The sequence below is a fragment of the Oncorhynchus keta genome, chromosome 10 (genome assembly GCF_023373465.1).
Source record: "Oncorhynchus keta strain PuntledgeMale-10-30-2019 chromosome 10, Oket_V2, whole genome shotgun sequence".
In the NCBI taxonomy this organism is placed as follows: domain Eukaryota; kingdom Metazoa; phylum Chordata; class Actinopteri; order Salmoniformes; family Salmonidae; genus Oncorhynchus; species Oncorhynchus keta.
Window position 1 is genome coordinate 56,794,631 of NC_068430.1, and position 14,422 is coordinate 56,809,052.

The 14,422-nt window shown below is 42.0% G+C and overlaps 1 protein-coding gene across 1 annotated transcript; it reads right to left on the minus strand.

Moving 5' to 3' along the window:
- Positions 1 to 212: 212 nt before the first annotated feature.
- LOC118389003 (rac GTPase-activating protein 1-like) lies at positions 213 to 12,138 on the minus strand. Its single transcript, XM_035778658.2, has 17 exons — positions 11,982 to 12,138; positions 11,614 to 11,701; positions 11,173 to 11,375; positions 10,141 to 10,301; positions 7,826 to 7,895; positions 6,764 to 6,811; positions 6,485 to 6,562; positions 6,119 to 6,233; positions 5,708 to 5,859; positions 5,336 to 5,503; positions 4,995 to 5,093; positions 4,604 to 4,802; positions 4,302 to 4,407; positions 3,926 to 4,061; positions 3,594 to 3,717; positions 3,298 to 3,403; positions 213 to 2,871 (listed from the first exon to the last, which is right to left on the minus strand). The coding sequence occupies exons 2-17, from the start codon at positions 11,696 to 11,698 to the stop codon at positions 2,796 to 2,798; spliced, it is 1,926 nt and encodes a 641-aa protein (XP_035634551.1). The 5' UTR covers positions 11,699 to 11,701; positions 11,982 to 12,138; the 3' UTR covers positions 213 to 2,795.
- Positions 12,139 to 14,422: the final 2,284 nt, after the last annotated feature.

Here is a 14,422-nt window from a genome sequence, read left to right on the forward strand (position 1 = left end):
AGAGAAAGTGTGTAATGCATGCTGCTCTTAAGGCAGCAATAAATTCTATTTTAATGGGGCACCGCAGCAGTATCAGGCACTCAGCAGCCTGTTGTGTTTGATGCCAAATTGGGCAGAATAAACAGATTTGCTGTGCAGCTGGCCCAAACTATCACCCTGCTCCCCCTTTCCTCCCCTCCAAACATCCCAGATGTGAATTGCACCATGCACACAGATTCCAGAATACACTTCAGGTCTGACAGAAGTACATTGATTTCAATGGGATGCAGTACACACTATTGAGACTTTGCATGCCGTGATCATTGCAAGTGGCCTAAAACATATTTGCAGTCCTCAAAAACAGTTGATATAAAGAAAATAACTGGTTTCTAATCTCATCCTTTAATATGGGATTGAGACATAGCCCTATATAGCCAGAATCTATACAACCGGCAGCTTGAGACGGGAAGTAAACTTTACGCTAGCTGTGTATTACTCCTGAAAACACTTTCAGTGAATTATCCCTTTTAAATTATGTCATGACAACTACGAAATGGTATATTCACATGATCAACTATTGTATTTCTTTAAAACTACCTTTTTTCTTATACTGTATAAAACAGTGCATTCTGAGGGTGTCAAAAATGGTGCAATTGCACCCCCTTGTGGATCAAATAAAACTTCAGGTTGGAAAATAAATGAAAGGAGCACTGTGACACACACAAAAGGGAAATCAATACATAAATGTGATTGTATAGGAATCTTCAACATCTCCTTCCCATCAAGTTTTACAATTGGCATGATAATTGTGTATCAATAACAACACTTTTTGGTTAGAGAGTTTGTATTAGAAGGCAGAGAATCCTATAGGTTCTTTGGAAGCCATATGAAATACAACATAGAAACTTGAATTCAACCGCAAGGTACACATACAGCTACTCTGAGCACCAGGATGCATATATGACTTACTATTCGTACAGAGATGGCCAGTAAGAGCCATTCTCGTGTTTTCGTCTTTGGTTAGAAAGTTTACATAATCCCCTTTCTATGTGTTACCTTATGAGGTTAGCATGATTATTTTACTGTAAAAGAAAAAAGTTAAAACGTCAAAGTAAAACAAATAATTGCATTCCAAAATGTAGATCACATTAACAGTTGCAGGACAAGCCCCAAAAGAGTGCAACAAAATGTAGACAAAAAAAAATAAAAAAAATGTAGATTTTTTCTGGTTAGTGTACCCCTAACTCTGTGATTACAATCACAGTATAAAAAGGGGACTCACTATCAATAGATAATGTATACACGATTAGGCTTTACACAACAGCATGTACTGTATAGTGAACGGTCAACTGATCAATTCACAGAAAAGTCAAAGGTCCTTGGTTTGAAGCAGCAAAGTCACATGGGTGGAAATAGACTTTCATAAGTAGACAGATTTGACCATACTGATAAGTCATCATAACGGCCAGAATTCTTTGGGACCTTTATGAGGTATTTCCAGCATTGTCCACTAATGTTGCTGCGGGTAGGAAATGTGCTGTAATTGACACAAGCTGTTTCCAATCAAAATCAATCAATGTCTGGTTGTGCGTGTGTGGCGGGGGAGGCGTAGCTCTGCCAATCTTAAAAATAGTATAAAACGGATTTGGCAGGGAATACTATTTGTAGATCAGTGATTCTACACCCCACTTTGCTCATGCTGATCCTCTCCAGCACTCTCGGAAGTTAAAGCTTAAAAAATGATCAATTAGGGGCAGTTAAAAAGGGGAAAATCAATGACACCGGATAACACCCCCCCCCAAGTTCATTACAATGTACTTCCATGGTTGGTTTCATTGTCTGTGTTTACACAGGCAGTCCAATTCTGATATTTTTTTCCACTAATTGGTCATTTGACCAATCACGTCAGATCTTTTTTAAGACCTGATCTGATTGGTCAAAATACCAATTAGTGAAAACAAGACAAGAATTGGGCTGCCTGTGTAAAAGCAGCCAAAGACCCTCCTTTAACTGACCCGAATTAAAAAAATTAATGCAAAAATATCCGAGTCCATTGGAGAGGATTCGATCCACTTGAGAAAAATGAGGTGTAGAATCAATGATCTACAAATAGTATTCCCTGCCAAATAAAAGGCTTTGTGCAATTAAGATTCACAGCACTACGGCTCCCATGTCTAAGGCGATCCTCCCACCAAAACACACACGCACAACCCGACATTGATTGGAGACAGCTTCTGTCAACTGAATAACATTTCCTAGGATTTCCTAGGTGCAGCAAACCTAAATGGTTAAAGCACAACACCACAAAAAGTGGCCCAAACTCCTGGCCCTAGTCATCACAACTACAAACATATTCCACAAAAGTGGAAATTAAAATTGTATAGCATTAAAAAAAAAAAAAATTAAAAAGAGAGTTTTAGTTTAAAGTTAGATAAAGCTATTAGCAGCAGTTAGTTTAAAGCTAAATCAAGTATTGCATGGTTCATAAAAGAGAGTCTAAAGGGTGTGATATAAAAGTATATGAAATACAGTACACTTAAGTAGATTATCTTATCCAGAGTGACATACAGGAGCAATTACTCAAGGGCACGTCGACAGATGTTTCACCTAGCTGGCACATGGATTCGAACCAGCAACCTTTCAGTTACTGGTCCTACGCTCTTAACCGCTAGGCTACCTGCCACTTATATACAGTAGCTAAAGTTAAGAACAGATTTTTCTCCATGACCACATTACTGCATTATTGGTTCTTTAGAAAGAGTTTTTAAAAAATGGAGTAAAATTGTATCGTTTCCCTAAATACTGTGGCTTGACCCCTACTTCAGCTGAGGGGAGGCAAAAAAGCCTCCTTGGCGACTTGAGCTTGCAGATGCCTTGCTCTTGCTTCCAAATCTGTAAAATGACACAAGAAAAAAAAAACATGAACCCCCATCACTCCAATACTAGGAAGAAATACAACAGACAGCTAAATACCCATTTAAGGACAGATAGGACACATTCAGCGAATTAAGCACAGATGTAATCCAAGCGAGTGAGAATTTTTTTTTTTTTTTTTTTTTTTTTGGTTGACAAATGTATCACCCAAGAAACACACAGAGGGAACATTACTCAAAACTAAAACAAACATCGGGGTCATGTTAATTCGGACCCACAATAGAACATGTTTTAGAATGTTAAACAATCATTAGAATTTTTTTATAGGACCAGGTACTCCCTGTTTCAGTAACTTTTCTTATTTGGCTCCTAATGGAACACAACCCATTTGAAATGTGCATTAAGATCTTGGGGGGGGGGCTATGTTTACAGTGTGCTGCTTACATGGTGGTGTTTGACAGGGTCTTCTTCATTCGCTGGGACAGGGAGCTGGAGGAGGGAGTTTTGGTCATCTGGTGCTCTGGAGTGGTCACTGGCCCCAGCATGCTCACTGGTTGGGGGAGAATTAACAGTCGGGAGAATATTAGCTCAGACTGTGGAATTTGTTTCGCACATTACGGCCATAAAAACATTCAAGTTTGAGTTAAAAGGCCATAGCAATGATAAAGGATATGTTTTGTATTTAAACATTCCTTGACACTAGTCTATGGGCCGGGACAGACTGGCTCAGTGGTGTTTACCTTTGTGGTCAGGAGTGTTGAAGCAGTTAGCATTGCCCTTGACCATGTTGTCTGCGTGGGCCTGCTGCTCTACTGTGTACTGGCTCCAGTACTCATGAGGAAGGTCCAACAAGCGCTCCATCACCTGTTTACATCAATAGGAATCAAATACCCAAATAACACTCATTTTTGTATACTGAGAATCATTCTTACTAAGTATTGAAAGAGTACTAAAATATAACAAATTGTATGTTAAAAACTAGACAGTTGATAAACTAGTGTCCACATCCTTTAGAGGAAAAAAAAGGGGGAAAAAGTACATTTAGCTGTCATTTGTATTGTTCCATACATACCCTTGGTTGTCTGTTGGTATCCTGCAGGATGGTCATGGGGTCTGGTTCTGGGACAGCATGGCCTACCAGGGTGGGCCCGAACACTCTGGCCAAGTTGGTGACGTCCATCTTGGTATCTAGTACACACTGGGCCACCCTAAAAGCACCAGAAGTCAACCATTTCAGAGAGACTCAACTCTGCAGTGCCTTGTGAAATCAGGACACTTAAACTTGCCTTTGATTATGGAGGGCGGTTACCACAGAATTTAAAAATTACGATTACATTTACCAAACATTCACCACCACAGTTTACAGAGGTAGGGGCAGCACTCTTCCCTGGAAATAGAAAGTGACAGATTTGCAATGTGACCATGAAGGGGTGGAAGCGCTGCCGTACCTCTGCAGGTGGATGGCTAGATAGGCCAGAGTGTCTCTGTTGGGTTGGGGAAGCTCACCGATGGTCTGGTAGATCAGCGCCAGGCTTTTGTCATAGTCCTGAATTTCTGTGGACAAGACAAGAGTGATAGAGGCACTCCCATAGAGTACTCACAAGGTAAGGAAACAAATGCGTAATTTTGTAATTTGGGTGAACTATCCCTTTAATGCATACCTGAATACACTTGAACATAACCAGAATAACGTCTACGTCTTAAAATCTTTTTAACCCCTTAAAGAGACAACCAACTGCCAAGGACGGACCTGCAGCCACCATGAAGGCGCGGTTGAGGCGGAAGGTGAGGAGGGGCTCAGGGAGGTTCCTCAGGAAGTCCTTGAGGAGGCCCGTGACACAGTGGATGTCATCCACCTTGGCCAGGGCCGGCACCGTCCTCCCCCGCAGGAACCTCTCCTTCAGCTCCTTCACTGTGCGCCCCTCGCCTGACACACGGTACAGACCCGTCTGAGAGGGGCGGTGGAGAGAGGGAAAAAAAATAAAAGGGCAGGAATGTTAACTGGCAATTGGGGACAGTTAAAAACAGGAATTATCAAGGTAAAAAAATACATTTGCCATCAGAGCTAGTATCTGAAAATATGACTGATGTTCTGTCCTTTTATCAAAGTGAATTTTGTAAGTGCTAAAATGGCTGCTCACCTCATTTAAACCCCTGTGTTCGATCTCTTTGACACAGTGGACCACTAGGGCTGGGATCATGGGGGAGGAGGAGGGAGCGTAGTCTGCAAGGGTGCTTGGCTACAACACAAGAGATACAGTTATGACATGCAAAGTTTGGAGAAGGCATTCGAAACAAAGATGGTACCAATACAAATTCATGAATGGTGTCCAGAATATACCAAACCATACGCAGGTAAACCCTGAATCCGATATGAAGAAAATAGCATAATGATCAGTTATTGCTGTATAAGTGCCAAGTGTTGCAAATATGAAGTCTAGTCAATCTAGGCATGTATAACTAACTACACAAGGTTCAGTACCTCTCTGGTCCTGACGGGTGTGCTGCCTGTGGAGACAGGGTTGCACGGCAGGGGGCAGCGATCACGGCACTCTGGGTGAGCCACAATCCTGCAGTCCTGGCACCTCAGGCAGACCTTTCCAAACTTGGTCTTCCTTCCGCAGGGCACGCAGAACTCTGACTTGATAACCTGAGTTAGAAGAGGGGCAGAACAGAGACTAGGCTTTAACGTGTAGATGTTGGACAAATCATTAGATGGTAGATAAGATTACTCAATTTTAGACTTAACTGGGTCAACAACCTCAAGTTAATTATGTGACAAAAATGTTCAAAAATAATAATATGTAAATCCTAAAAACAAGGTACAAGCAAAAACAATAATGACAATGTGTACCGTTTTGGCGAGGAAGTCATGCTTTCGGACCCCGCCTTTGGCTCTGGGTGTTATGAGTGGGAGTGGAGCCTCACTGCATGGGGTGGTGCTGGGTGCCTCGCTAGCCGTCTCTGATTGGTCAATAGTAGTGGTACTGTCCCAGCCCTGAGGATCTGGAAGAACAGATATACAGTTACAGATGTAGCAGGGAACTATTGTCATCTCCTTGAAATCTCGTGGCAGTTGCTGGGATTGACAAAAAGTGGTGTTTATGCATGAAACGTTTTCAAACAAGGGAGGTAGCCCATTACCTGAACTTGTCCAATAATTTTCACTTTCCGTTTCAACAAGCTTCACTACGCTGTGCCCATTTGAACATGCCCCTGGCTGATGAAAATAAGGATGCATCTAGGCTTGCTAGTGTCATCTCACCAGTCCTGCTGCGTATCCAGTAGCCAGGCACTGTCTTGATGGTGGACACGGCCTCCACAGGACCTCCGTTGACAGGCACTGTGATGGTGGTTTTGGTAACTATGGAGTCATTAATCTGCAATAATACATACGCATCTTGTGATTGACAGGAAATAATACTCAAAAAGGAGAATGCAAACACAGAAGCAACATCTATTTTTTTTTATGTAAAGATACTGGTCTAGTGACCAAAATTGTATACATTGAATAGCAGTGTGCTGGAGTGCTATCCAAATCAAGTGAGACTAGGGTCAGAAATTAAGTCATTTTGTAGATGTTGCATCAGCTTCACCGGAGTTAGTTTCAGAAGCCTGCATTGAGTAGTACCCTCTCCGATGTTCGGCCACTGGACCGGGGTTTCTTCACCACTTGCTGGGGTGGCTCGGCAAGGTTTCTGGGAGAGCGCTGTGGAAACAAATAGGAACGACTTAGCTAAACAAACTTTCAAATGACTGAGCATTGTAGATAACCTGGCACTTATGACAACATTTCCACCCCATCCTTGACTACAGATCCTTTAGATAACATTTGGGGGAAAAAAAAAAACATGTACATTTCTATTGTAGACCTGTCAGGATCTAAACTAAATAGTAACTCTCCACACACCCTTTTCTGGAGCTTCCTCAGACGCACCGTCCTCATCACAGAGGAGTCCTAGAGGGAATAGAGAATGGTGACTCCACAGTTCATGTTTAGGAGAATACCTAGAATATTAGGTAGTATTAGTGTGGCTATATCTACACTTACAAATATAAAAACGCAACATATAACAATTTCAAAGACTTTACTGAGTTAGTTATTTAAAAGGAAATCAGTCAATTTAAATAAATTAATTAGGCCCTAATCTATAGATTTCACTTCTGGGAATACAAATGTGCATCTGTTGGTGACAGATACCTTTAAAAAAAAAGAATAATAATAATTAAAGAGAGAGAACCAGTCAGTATCTGGTGTGACCAGCATGTGCCTCATGCAGCGTGACATCTCCTTTCCATAAAGATGATCAGGCTATTGATTGTGGCCTGTGGAATGTTTTCCCACTCTGCTTCAATGGCAGGTGAAGAAGCCGGATGTGAAGGTCCTGGGCTGGCGTGGTCTGCGGTTGTGAGGCTGGTTGGAAGTATTGCCAAATTCTCTAAAACGACGTTGGAGGCAGCTTATGGTAGAGAAATGAACACAAATTCCTCTGGCAAACAGTTCTGGTGGACATTCCTGCAGTCAGCAGGCCAATTGCACAATTCCTCAAAACTTGAGACATCTGTGGCATTGTGTTGTGTGACAAAACTGCACATTTTAGAGTGGCCTTTAATTGTCCCCAGCATAAGGTGCAGCTGTGTAATGATCATTCTATTTAATCAGCTTCTTGATATGCCACACATGTCAGGTGCATGGATTATCTCGACAAAGGATAAATGCTCACTAACAGGAATGTAAACAAACGTTGTTTTTTTTTTGAGAAATAAGCTTTTTGTGTGTATGTAAGATTTATGGGATCTTCTATTTCAGTACATGAAACATGGGACCCACACTTTACATGTTACGTTTATATTTTATTTGATCGCTTTTTCTATTTTGGCATATTGTATTCATGTATTTTTGTGATGGCGCACAACTACAATGTCCAAGACAAATGGCCCCTTGGGGACCATGTAAAGCGGATATACTTACCAGAGAGTCGTCCGTTTTGTCATAGCTAATGTCAGACAACAAGGAAGCAGATTCATCTATGGTGGTTAACCTGAAAGACATGTAGGGAGGCTTGGTTATGATCACTGTTCTGAATCATAACAATCTGGGCCATATTCACGAAGGGCCCGATTCAGACGTGGGAAATGTACTCCCATCCAACACACTTCTCAGTAGTTGGTATTCCGACTTACCTTATGCAGGTGCATAGCAGGCTTTGTAGGCGTGGCTCCCTTGCGTTCCCTGAATAAATGTCATTCAACTGCTGAAAACCCTCCCACTTGCTTGCCAACAGATTTCCTCATGGAGTTCATTCAATAGGGGTTTCAGTAAATTTATCTAAAGCCATTCCTTTAAAATTTGGTGTACCTTTAATTTGAATTCTCTCAACAGAATATAAGGGACTCTTTTCTCTGTATATATCAATGATGTTGCTCTTGCTTCGGGCGATTCCCTGATCCACCTCTACGCAGACGACACCATTCTATATACTTTCGGCCTGTCATTGGACACTGTGCTATCAAACCTCCAAACGAGCTTCAATGCCATACAGCACTCCTTCCGTGGCCTCCAACTGCTCTTAAACGCGAGTAAAACCAAATGCATGCTTTTCAACCGATCGCTGCCTGCACCCGCATGCCCGACTAGCATCACCACCCTGGATGGTTCCGACCTTGAATATGTGGACATCTATAAGTACCTAGGTGTCTGGCTAGACTGCAAACTCTCCTTCCAGACTCACATCAAACATCTCCAATCGAAAATCAAATCAAGAGTCGGCTTTCTATTCCGCAACAAAGCCTCCTTCACTCACGCTGCCAAGCTTACCCTAGTAAAACTGACTATCCTACCGATCCTCGACTTCGGCGATGTCATCTACAAAATGGCTTCCAACACTCTACTCAGCAAACTGGATGCAGTCTATCACAGTGCCATCCGTTTTGTCACTAAAGCACCTTATACCACCCACCACTGCGACTTGTATGCTCTAGTCGGCTGGCCCTCACTACATATCCGTCGCCAGACCCACTGGCTCCAGGTCATTTACAAGTCCATGCTAGGTAAAGCTCCGCCTTATCTCAGTTCACGATGGCAACACCCATCCGTAGCACGCGCTCCAGCAGGTGTATCTCACTGATCATCCCTAAAGCCAACACCTCATTTGGCCGCCTTTCGTTCCAGTACTCTGCTGCCTGTGACTGGAACGAATTGCAAAAATCGCTGAAGTTGGAGACTTTTATCTCCCTCACCAACTTCAAACATCAGCTATCCGAGCAGCTAACCGATCGCTGCAGCTGTACATAGTCTATAGGTAAATAGCCCACCCATTTTCACCTACCTCATTCCCATACTGTTTTTATTTTTATTTATTTACTTTTCTGCTCTTTTGCACACAATATCTACCTGTACATGACCATCTGATCATTTATCACTCCAGTGTTAATCTGCAAAATTGTATTATTCGCCTACCTCCTCATGCCTTTTGCACACATTGTATATAGACTGCCCATTTTTTCTACTGTGTTATTGACTTGCTAATTGTTTACTCCATGTGTAACTCTGTGTTGTCTGTTCACACTGCTATGCTTTATCTTGGCCAGGTCGCAGTTGCAAATGAGAACTTGTTCTCAACTAGCCTACCTGGTTAAATAAAGGTGAAATAAAAAAAATAAAAATTAAAGAAAGCCATGTAAATACATGCATATTAATCTCATTTTCAGAACCAATTGGCCAATTTAAAAATACTCTGATATTGTATGTCATTTAGAGTTAGGAAAGACTTTATTATTATTTTTTTTTTATGGTTTGGAGAGCATTTAAGCACTAAATATATTGGTGAATCAGAAATACAGTGTTTTGATTCATCCTGAAAGTTGCCATATTCACTTGTTCAATCCATGAAATATTCTAAGGTGAGAAAAGTGTAGAATAGGGGTTGAACATTAGTCCTATAAATCTACCCTCATAATCCTCACTAATGATGGAACTGTATGACAACGGTCCAGTTGTTGTGAACCGTGCGCCAGGCTCCAGGTTTATACTGCTTACGTATGGTCTATATTGATTCAAAAAGGCTACATGTCCCAACTTACTGCACAACTTGTAATATATTAGCCTATTATGATACACTATTCCTAGAGATCATCAGGGGATTTACTCTCCATTTACGCCCCCTAAGCATTTAACTGAAGCAAACGGCCGAAAGGGGCTAAGAGTTTCTGAATTTGTTCAAAAATAAATGGTTCTTATTATTTCCCATTGCAAACTTTTTTTCTCTCTAGAGGAGTGTACAGTACCTGCGGCTGGTGTTAAGGCTGGTGTTGTTCTTGGCGGCCTGTGCGGCCTGGGAATGGGCGTTGAGGAAGGCCAAGGCCGAGCGCTGCTCCTCGCTCAGGTGGAGGCTGCTGCTGGAACCATCCGCCACCAGCAGATCCCGGATCAGCTGGATCTGACGCTCCTACACACACACACACACATCAGGAAATTACCTCATGATGTCCTAGCCTTCCAAACAGTGTTCATACTAACTCATAGGCTTATTAAAATAAGGCTGTAATGCACAATGAATTGGTATAGACAGCCTGGTGTAAATGCTCCTTACAAGCCAGAATGTTTAATAAAGTTGCATTTGAACTTACTCTTACGGTTGGCCGTGGTGTTTGTCCATCTTATGCTCAGAAATTGGCAACAAAATATCTACAGGAAAGTATTGTTTACCTGACTTTTAAGACCTGCCACAAGCACAAAACCATGTTGACTTCAGTTAGTATGTATGCTGAAGCCAGCAGGTGTTTACATGGTTTTGCGCATGTCCCAGTTGATAGTAATGTCAACTTCAGTACCGACCCTCTAAAAAAAATCAAAAGAATTGGGTACTTTGTTGCAAATTTCAACCACCTGAAGGACCAACAACAACCGGTAGACTAAATTCAAATGTAATTGTATTTTATTCAACATTAAAATACAATTAAAAAAGGTTTATTGTGACATACACCAGATAGTGAAATGTGTTGTTTTACAGGGTCAGCCATGGTAGTAGTACAGCTCCCCAAGATGCAAATAGGGTTATGTGCCTTGCTCAAGGACACCAACATATTTTTCACCTTATGGGCTCAGTTACTCAATCCAGAAATATACCAATTAACTGTGTATTACAGCCTGATTAAATCAGTCTAACTCATAACTAATTAACCATAGTGGTCTTCAAACTTTGCCCTCTATTTAACAATGAACATCACAAAATAGCAGCATTTCCCAATAGAAGCCACCACAACTGTATGATGTACAACACGTTTAATGTACTGTAATTTTTCTATAACTGTACCAACCAGTTTCTCATAGTCAGACTCCGCCCGCTGGCGCCGTCTGATCTCCACGTCCACCTGGTTGCGCGCGTGCTTCAGCTTGACCTCCAGAGCCCCCCTCTCAGTCTCTGTTTTGGTCAGCACCTCCTTGCATGCCACAAGCTTCTCATCACACTGGAGCCACTTCTGCCTGCAGTCCTCGAAGTTCAGAGCCATCTGGATGAACTCTGGGCAGAAAAGCAAGAGGATGGTTAATTGTTTAACAATCTGCCTTTTCTCTACAGACCTGTTGATTCCTTTGAAGTCAATCTCCCCCATTGTTTGGTTTTTCAGGTGGGGGGAGATTAGATTTTCACCAGCCAGTGAGAAAACCTGCAATCTCTGATATGCCATCCCTGATATGTAATGCCTGGAGAAAAACTGATCGCCACCGTCAACCAACAGCATGCTCCACTAGACACTTACGTGGTTCGATGCCCTCAATGAGAATCTCGGAGTGAGCAAGCAGACTCTGAAACTGGTTGTGCAGGTTCAACACGGTCGATTCCATGTCCTGATAAAGTATGGGTTAAAAAGGGGAAACAATCACGTGACAGAAACCCAGCAGGGGACTTGATAAAATATATACTATATTCCTCTCTGACTTTATTTATTTGGTCGTTATAACGTTAGCTAGCAAACATTATAAATAATAGATGGGCTAGCCAGCGTAGGCTATTTTAACAGATTGAAACGGACTCGCTTCCATTTCTTTTGCAAGCAGGCTAGCTAGCTAAATTAGTTAACTTTAGTAAACAACACTGACAAAAAAAAAAAAACAAACAGACACTTACGGGCGTCGGTCCTTCCTAGGACAGTCTCGCGGCTGATGTTTCCAGCTGATGTCAAAAGCAACTTTTATTGCGATTCTTGATAAACACGCTACGTTGTGTCGAGCCACACCTGTATTATCTGGTCCCAAGCATTTCAAAACCAGGCGCCAAGGCAGAAGGCGTTTCTTTTGTTTTATTGACGCAGTACTGCCCCCATCTGTGTTGGAGTGTAAATATGCTTACAAATGATAGGCCAAAATACATTAGTCCGGCTCTAGCGTTTAAGATGCCCTAAACGTGCTATTGCAAATTTACTGCAATACCACACATTTTGCCATGACGTATGCCATGTTAATGATATCTGAGTGAGTGTGACTAACAAAATCAATGGGGGTCCCTTGGAGGTCAAGGCCCCTGGGCACGTGCCCTGCATGCTTGGTCGGTATTAGGCCATGATACCTAAAAGTTTAGATAACTGTCTAGACTAACTTACCAGTCTAAAATTTGGTAGCTGACATGACTAATTTAGTGACTGTCAGTGACTGACAAAACAAGAGAAAAACTGCTGAAGCGCAACCAAATTTCAATCGTGCACATGTATTCTGCTCTTCTGGCTCTCAACAGTAAGTTGGGACCCCTACTGGGTCCCCCTAGTCACCTTGGGCCCTAAGCGACCGCTTATGACGCTTATGCCTGGAGCTGGCACTGATACAAGTGCCTTGTAAAAACCCATGTTGAAATAAAATTGGCAAGTTACGTTCTTCAAGGCTCTGGGGTGTAAGACCCCGATGAGATAGGGAGGAATGCCTGTGAGTTTTCAAGCCTTTAGTCAGACACTGGAGCCTGTCCTCTTTCACTTGGTCTGTCACACATGGGACGTACCCCCGCAGCATCATTAATCAGCCCAGGCTGGCGTATCTGGGCCCTGCAGAAACTCTACTGTGTCATGTAATGAGAAGAACACACACTCGTATATAGAGAAACACACAAATAGTCCACTCACACACACACACAAACATGCAAATGCGCACTCGAATGTGGATGCACATGCAAACACAGTTAAAAACACTCATTACAGACACACTAATTTACACATCGCCTACTACATAGGCCTGCATGCAAATATGGACATCGGACACATTATCTAACAAACACATGCAAACCCTGAATACACTATACATCATTTACATTTAGGTTATTTGGGTAGATGCTCTTATGCAGAGTGACTTGTAGTCAGTGTGTTCAACTAAGGTAGATACTGTAAGCAACCACATGTCACATTCATTGCAATAAAAAAGATGCATGCAAACACACACCTGTACACCATAGGATGCTGTTGAGGGGAGAAACGCTCACAATAATGGCCGGAATAGCGCAAATGGAACGGCATTAAATACCTGGAAACCATGTGTTGGATCTATTTGATACCATTCCACCTATTCTACCACGAGCCCATTCTCCCCAATTAAGGTGCCACCAACCTCCTGTGCTGCACACACATACCACGAGCAACACCTATCGGCACATTCTACTTTGCTATGCAGTTCATTCACTCCTAATTGTCCATTTTGTGTTTACATTTCTCTTCCACTACTGCAGGTCCATTAGACTTGATTTGAGATAATTGGACCTGTCAGTCAATAATACTTTATCTATTATTCATGTAAAAGCAATAGGCCGTTCCCTGGCTCTGAAAAATGTTCCTCTTGTCAAGCATCATTTAACTGCCAGAACTCACTCTCTCTCTCTTCTCTAAACAGTCGATTGTGTTGGACTGACTGGAGAAGTTTTTGAGTTTCCTCTCTAGGAAGATTGGCATCAGTCTTATGAAGACTGTGATACGCAAAGAGAAAAAGGAATCACTTTGCCACTTTCCCAGACAACCCAGTGAAGGCATTTTGGGAAATAAAGCCACCTACCATGCCAGTGAAGAGTTTTAACAACAGAATGCATTTAACACATTTCTATTAAAACACACATCTCCTTCCACCCTATGTCGTGGCTACATGACTTAAATCCAGGGGCATACTTTGTACACACACACTACTCAATCCACTTTAGCACTTTAACAAACAACAATCTTGCAATTCTAATGCATACTAGCCACACTTACTATCATGCTGCTAAGCCAGGGCCTCCCTCCCACCTGTCCATAGTTGTTGGAACTGTACTAATTAGCTCATTTTATGAAACAAACAAACATTATATCTGTCAATTATGTCCCCTCCAAAAGGACCACAATGGAAATAAGCTTTTAAGCTTTATTGTTTTATCCTTGATGATTTTCTTAAATTGCACGTGGAGGCGTCACCGGCTGATGCGCCCTTATGTTTGTATTTGAAAAATAATCTAATAAATTCAATCAATCAATCAAAGAGCGCACAGGAGAAAAGCCAACTCTACTATCAGGACCACTATCAAGGAGTCAGCAATACAAAACTATCAGGGTAACATCATTGCAA

Coding starts and splice junctions, on each gene's coding strand:
- LOC118389003 (XM_035778658.2), bottom strand. CDS start 11,698: ATGGAATCGACCGTGTTGAACCTGCACAACCAGTTTCAGAGTCTGCTT. Junction 6,812..7,825: donor ACAAAACGGACGACTCTCTG/GTAAGTATATCC, acceptor TATTCCCTCTAG/GACTCCTCTGTGATGAGGAC. Junction 6,563..6,763: donor TGAGGAAGCTCCAGAAAAGG/GTGTGTGGAGAG, acceptor TTGTTTCCACAG/CGCTCTCCCAGAAACCTTGC.